This window comes from Ranitomeya imitator, chromosome 5, assembly GCF_032444005.1.
Source record: "Ranitomeya imitator isolate aRanImi1 chromosome 5, aRanImi1.pri, whole genome shotgun sequence".
Taxonomy (NCBI): domain Eukaryota; kingdom Metazoa; phylum Chordata; class Amphibia; order Anura; family Dendrobatidae; genus Ranitomeya; species Ranitomeya imitator.
The window spans coordinates 79,853,413-79,860,472 of record NC_091286.1 but is presented as its reverse complement, the minus strand read 5'-3'; the positions used below and the strand labels follow the sequence as shown (position 1 = coordinate 79,860,472).

General features: G+C 46.9%; 1 protein-coding gene across 1 annotated transcript; it reads left to right on the top strand.

The window, feature by feature from the left end:
• Positions 1-833: 833 nt before the first annotated feature.
• On the top strand, positions 834-3,067 carry LOC138681387 (thrombomodulin-like). The gene has a single exon (XM_069768853.1). It carries the CDS (start codon positions 972-974, stop codon positions 2,610-2,612), a length of 1,641 nt encoding a protein of 546 aa, XP_069624954.1. The 5' UTR covers positions 834-971; the 3' UTR covers positions 2,613-3,067.
• The last annotated feature ends 3,993 nt before the right edge of the window (positions 3,068-7,060 follow it).

Genomic DNA, 7,060 nt, shown 5'->3' with positions numbered 1-7,060 from the left:
TTTTAAAAATGAGCGCGCTAATAGCTTGCGGTGACGTCGCGGCTTGTGATTGGTCGCATGGCGGTCACATGGGCGGCCCGCGACCAATCAGAAGCCGGGACGTGTTTCTCAGGTCCTAAAAGCGCTGATTTTGAACAAAGAAGCCTGCCGGTTACCCGCGCTGAGTTCAGGGGCCGCCGGAGAGGTAAATATATCAATATTTTTTATTTTTATTCTTTATTTTACACCTCCCTATGGATCCCAGGGCCTGAAGGAGAGTTTCCTCTCCTTCAGACCCTGGGAACCATGAGAATACCTTCCGATACTTGATGTCCCATTGACTTGTATTGGTATCGGATATCGGTATCGGCGATATCCGATATTTTTCGGGTATCGGCCGATACTATCCGATACCGATACTTTCAAGTATCGGACGGTATCGCTCAACACTAGCAGTAATTACACAAGTAATCATTAATCACACCTAGGAAGCAGAGCCCCAATGTCACTAAGCTCCAGGTGCTCACCCCCTGGGGAAGCATTATGGGCACCATGTTATGAGGTGTGGGGATCGGCAGAGGTGACCAGTAGCGATGTATGAGGCATCCTCCATGTCCCGGCCACTTGGTCACAGTGTAATGAGAAAGTGTTACCAGCACAACTATGTCCCGAGCGGCTCCAGCCCTTCCTTCCAGGCACTTCCTTCCTTATTCACCGCTGGAGCATATAAAACGTGGTGTCGATGTGTTTCGCAGGAATCCCAGGCGCGAGCTGCCCGCAGACCCCGGTCCCGTCCGCAGACCCCGGTCCCGTCCGCAGACCCCGGTCCCGTCCGCAGACCCCGGTCCCGTCCGCAGACCCCGGTCCCGTCCGCAGACCCCGGTCCCGTCCGCAGACCCCGGTCCCGTCCGCAGACCCCGGTCCCGTCCGCAGACCCCGGTCCCGTCCGCAGACCCCGGTCCCGTCCGCAGACCCCGGTCCCGTCCGCCCCGATGCTGCCGCTATGCTTCACCTGGAGTGCGCTGATAATGGCGCAGCTGACACTGGCGGCGCCGCAGCCGCATCAGGAACCCGACGCGGAGTTCGGCTGCGCGGATCGCACCTGCTATGCGGTCTCTTGGATCAGTAGGCGCTTTGTAAAGGCGAGAGGCGCCTGCAAGGAGAAGAATGGAGACCTAATGGCCGTGAGGAGCTCGGTGCAGGTTGCGGCCATCGCTACGTTCATGGCCAGGGCGCACAGAGAAGACGCCAGGGTGTGGATAGGGCTGGAGCACCAGGACACAACCCAATGTACAGACCTGACCCAGGATCTGAGAGGCTTTACCTGGGTGACAGGTGACAATCGCACTGACTACACCAACTGGAGGAATGCTGAGCAGAAGTGTGGAGCCTCCTGTGTCACTGTGGGCAAAGATGGCACCTGGGAAGAGACCAACTGTGACTCCAAGGCTGATGGCTTCTTGTGTGAGATAAGTTACCCCTCACTCTGTTCCTCTCCTGTTCCCTACTACAGTGCCACTTACAGCCACGCTGACCTTGGAAGGACCCATAGTGAGGGCACAGTGTGGCCACCTGGCACCAAGGTGGACGTCTTCACAGACCCAGACATTACCAGGCTGTCCTGTGAAGAGAAAGGTGATGGGACTGTGGCTTGGAGCAGTGAGACCCCCGGTGCCTGGAGCTGTCTGATTGAGAATGGGGGCTGTGAACATGAATGTAAAGAAGAATCTGGCATTGCAGAATGCAAGTGTCCTGCAGGGTCAGAGCTGAAATCTGACCAGAGGGGCTGCACCCAACCTTGTGACCCCAGTCCCTGCAGCCAGCACTCGGTCACAGATCCAGAAGGGTTACTCCATCTGTGCCCTGAGGGCTATATACCGGCAGCGGATGGCAAAACATGCGAGGATATTGATGAGTGCGCTGACAACCCTGATATCTGCGACCACATACAGCATAAAATATGCAAAAATACATTTGGGGGCTTTTCCTGTGACTGCAAACCTGGCTTTGAGATGGGTACTGCAATTTGTGATAGCGAGGATAACTGCGTGACGCATTGTCACATCATCGATGAGTGCGACAATCATATGTGTGAACACACCTGCGAGAGTTATCCAGGCGGCCATCGGTGCGTGTGCTACGAAGGTTTCACCATTGATGAGAATAATCGGAATAAATGCAAATGGTTCTGCGGCACATCTAGCTGCAAGGCTGACTGTTCGAAGAACAATGGATGCATGTGCCCCCAAGGCTACATACTGGAGCAAACGGACAGTGGCGTTAAAGTTTGTAATGCCATAAATTTGGACACACCACCACCTACCAGTACCTGCCCTGAAGGCTACACTATGGACAATGGCGAATGCGTGCAACCAACTAGAGAACCTTCGGAAATCGTTTTTCACTCGCCAGCACCTACCAGTAGACCCGCCGATATCTATAGTCTACAGCCTGTTATAATGTGGGGGATCTGCTCCGGATTATTATCTATGTTAATTGTCTTAATAGTAATGCTGTCTCACAGGATGAGAAAGCACTACATATACCAGCATGATTTGGATTATAACTATAAAAATGCTGACAAGGATGTCGTACTGAAGAAAATAATTATGGAACCACAATGGCGACTTTAGTGTTTAAATTCAAAGACATGGAGAGATGGCTACTTACTGTATATGTCTATGACCCACAATGTCAGTCCTTTACAAAACTTCAGAACTATCACTAACACTAGAAGTAGAAGGTCTTAGGTAAATTTGGGGAAAAAAATGTATTTTGTATGCCTCAAATGTGCACTTTTTAAAAATTCCTAAGTTCTTCCTTGGAGGTAAAATGCTTGGACAAAGTTTTGAAAAAGTTTTGTTAGGCTACGTTCACATTAGCGTTAAGCTAATGTGCGTCGGGTTTGCGTCGGCGTTTTTGTGTGTTGCGTTGTGCGACGCATGCGTCTTTTTTGCCGCAAGCATCGGACCAAGAAAACGCAACAAGTTGCATTTTTCTTGCGTCCGATTTTCGGCAAAAACCGACGCATGCGTCGCAAAACGCAGCGTTTTTGCGTGCGTTTTGCCGCGTTTTTGCGTGCTTTGTGCGTTGCACAACACTAGTGTGAACGTAGCCTTAGATCGCAAATTTTGCATTGAGAGAACCTTTGCACTGTAAAGTAAATCTGTCACCAAGTTTTTGCTTCCCAATCTGAGAGTAGGGAAAGAGACACCCTGATTCCAGCCATGTATCACTTACTGGGCAGCATGCTGTATTTTTTTATAAAATTACAATTTGCTCTAATGTAGGTCTACAGTTCTCTAAATGCTGAGCTCCGTATAACCCTGCCCAATCACTGATTGGCAGATTTCTGTGTACACTGTGCATAGGCTTAAAGTTACCAATCAGTGGTGAGGGCGCGGTTATCAGAGCTTATGAATATATAGGACTACATGGCAGCAGGTTTCCTAGTCCTCTGGTGATAATATCCTTATGATAAAACAGTAATTTTATCAAAATTACAATAATCAGCCCAGTAAGTGACACATCACTGGAATCTGAGTCTCTGTCTATACATTAAATTGCTCTCAGATTAGATGGCAAAAACCTGATGATAGATTCTCAGTTTTGGATGTTAGAATTCCCCATGCAGCTCTGTGTGCATATCATTGTAATTCTTTAGTAATTTGCATATATTTGGGCACTGATATTTATGCCATAATATACAGTACTATAGCAATGTATGAGGAGCACAACAATCTGTCTTTTATGCCTGCTCGTAGGACTGCATACTGCTGACTACTATGTTCATTGTTTATTATGTACAGTTTTTTGTAGCAAAATTAGTTCTATTCTGTGTTAAGAAAACATTTTATTTATTTAGTGTCCTGAATTATTCATTTAAATAGTGCATATGATTAATTCAATCCTTAAAGGGGTTTTCCACTTTAAGGAAAGTGGACCCATATCGTCCTAATATAGCTATATAATATATGTCTACAGTCATGGCCCTAAGTGTTGGCACCCTGGAAATTGTTCCAGAAAATTAATATTTCTCCCAGAAAATTATTGAAATTACAGGTTTTGTTATACACATGTTTATTTCCTTTGTGTGTATTGGAACAACACCAAAAAAACCCACCGAGAACAGATTAAAAAGGGACATAATTCCCTTCCCTCCCCCCCCCCCCAAAAAAAGGGCCTTAGAAAATTCTTAGCAGCTTTGCAAAATTTTGCAGTTTCAAGCATGTGATACTCGTTCAAAGTCGCTTGTGGCAATTAACAGGTGTGGGCAATATGAAAATCACACATGGAACCATATAAAAAGGGGAGAGACTCAATCTTTGCATTGTATGTCGGGGTGTGTCGCACTAAGGGCTCCTTCTCACTTGGTGAAATACGTCCGAGTCTCGCAGGTTAAAACCCGGCTCTGCCGCCAGCACTTGGGAGCGGAGCGTGCAGCTCCACGTATTGCTGTGCAGCCGCACGCTCCGCTCTGGAGTGCCAGCGGCAGAGCCGGGTTTTAACCTGCGAGACTCGGATGTATTTCACTCAAGTGAGAAGGAGCCATAAGCATGGAGAACAGAAAGAGGAGAAGAGAACTGTCTGAGGACTTGAGAACCAACATTGTTGAAAAATATCAAAAATCCATCTCCAGAGATATTGATATTTCTTTGTCCACGGAAAATAACATAATCAAGAAGTTTACAACCTGTGGCACTGTAGCTCATCTACCTGGACTTGGACGGCAGAGAAAAATCGGTGAAAGATGGAATGCAGGATAGTCTGTATGATGGATAAGCAGCCCCAGTCAAGTTCCCAAAAAATTCAAGATGTCCTGCAGTTTCAGAGCGAACTATCCGTTGACATTTGAATTAAATGAAATGTTACGGCAGGAGATCCACCAGGAAGATGCCACTTCTGACACACGGACATAAAAACGCTATACTGCAGTTTGCCAAAATGTACTTGAGAAAACCAAAATTCATCTGGGAAAGCATCTTGAAAATGAGACCAAGATAGAGCTTTTTGGTAAAGCACATCATAATACTGTTTACCGAAAATGGAATGAGGTCTATAAAGAAAAGAACACAGTACCTATAGGCAAAATAGTGGAGGTACAAATGTGTTTTGGGGTTGCTTTGCGGACTTATTGGCATTGGGCGAATTGACTGCAAGACATCATGAAATCTGAAGATTACCAAAGAATTTTGGGTCGCAATGTAATGCCCAGTGTCAGAAAGCTGGGTTTGCGTCCAGGGTCATTGGTCTTCCAGCATGAAAATAATCCAAACATTCTTCAAGAAGCACCCAGAAATGGATGGAAGCAAAGCTCTGGAAAGTTCTGAAGTGGCCAGCAATGAGTCCAGATAAAAATCCCATTGGACACTTGCACTTGCTGTTGGGAGAAGACACCATTCATATATTAGAGAAGTGGAGCAGTTTGCAAAAGAAGAGTGATCCAAAATTCCAGTTGAGAGGTGTAAGAAGCTGGTGATGGTTATAGGAAGTGATTGATTGCAGTTATTTATTACAAAGGGTGTGCAACCAAATATTAAGTTGAGGGTGCCAACAATTTTGCTTGGCCCATTTTTGACGTTTTGTGCACAATGGTGTCCAATTTGTCTTTGTTTCTCATTTTTTTGTGTTGTTCCAATACACACAAATGAAATAAATTTGTGTATAACAAAACATGTAGTAATTTTCACTTTCTTGAACAATTTCAAGGGTGCTAACTAGTGATGAGCGAATATACTCGTTATTCGAGATTTATCGAGCATGCTCGGGGGTCCTCCGAGTATTTTTTAGTGCTGGGAGTTTTAGTTTTTAGCGCCTCAGCTGATTGATTTACATCTGTTAGCCAGCATAAGTACATGTGGGGGTTCCCTAGCAGCCAGGCAACCCCCACATGTACTTATGCTGGCTAACAGATGTAAATCATTCAGCTGTGGCAATAAAAACTAAATCTCCCAGCACTAAAAAATACTCGGAGGTCACCCGTGCATGCTCGAGAAATCTCGAGTAACGAGTATATTCGCTCATCACTAGTGCCAACACTTTCAGCCGACAGCGTCTCTTTGCCCTGCTTCCCTAAACGGACAGGTCTTGTCTCTCTCCCTATGTGTGTGCTTATGACGACACCTGTAAGTCAAGGGGAGTGCGGTAAGGAGAAGCTACTGAGGACCTGTCTTTAGCGCCAGTCATTCTAGTTGCATGGTCCCCAGCAGCCATTTCAAGGTAAGTTTTCTCTGAAATGCCACAATGTTTCGGAGAGAAGGCTGCAATAACAGAGCCATACTTGATTCCTGCTGCCTTTGGTTCGGACAGAGTGAATCAGCTGACAGGTTCGCTTTAATGCACACATAGGATAAATCACTGCACCATTGTGGCATCTTCTCAGAATTCTACATGGTTAGGAGGGCTGTTCGTCATGGACATGTTTTCGCCTACCCACTGTCCTGTTATTTCTGTAGCCCCTATAGCTCCGGATGTAATCATTGAATTTAGCGTCCCTGTGATGCATTGCATGTATGGTACAGTACGCGGCACAATGGGCTCGTTTATCATTGTGTCAGTAGTGCAAATTGGGTGGGACGCTTTTTGTTGTTATGAATGGACATTTGATTTTTTTCCCCCTTTGTAAACACAAATGTGTGCGTCTTAGACCTTTTTAAAGGGAATCTGTCACCCCCAAAATCACGGGTGAGGTAAGCCCACCAGCATCAGGGGCTTATCTACAGCATTCTGGAATGCTGTAGATAAGCCCCCGATGTATCCTAAAAGATGAGAAAAAGGCGTTAGATTATACTCACCCAGGGGCGTTCCCGCTGCTGGTCCGGTCCGGCGCCTCCCATCTTCATCAGATGACGTCCTCTTCTGGTCTTCACGCTGCGGCTCCTGCGCGGGTGTACTTTGTCTGCCCTGTTGAGGGCAGAGCAAAGTACTGCAGTGCGCAGGTGCCGGGAAAGGTCAGAGAGGCCCACGCCTGCGCAGACAAAGTACGCCTGCGCAGGAGCCGCAGCGTGAAGACCAGAAGAGGACGTCATCTGATGAAGATGGGAGGCCCCAGACCGCAGCGGGACCGCCCCTGGGTGAGTAT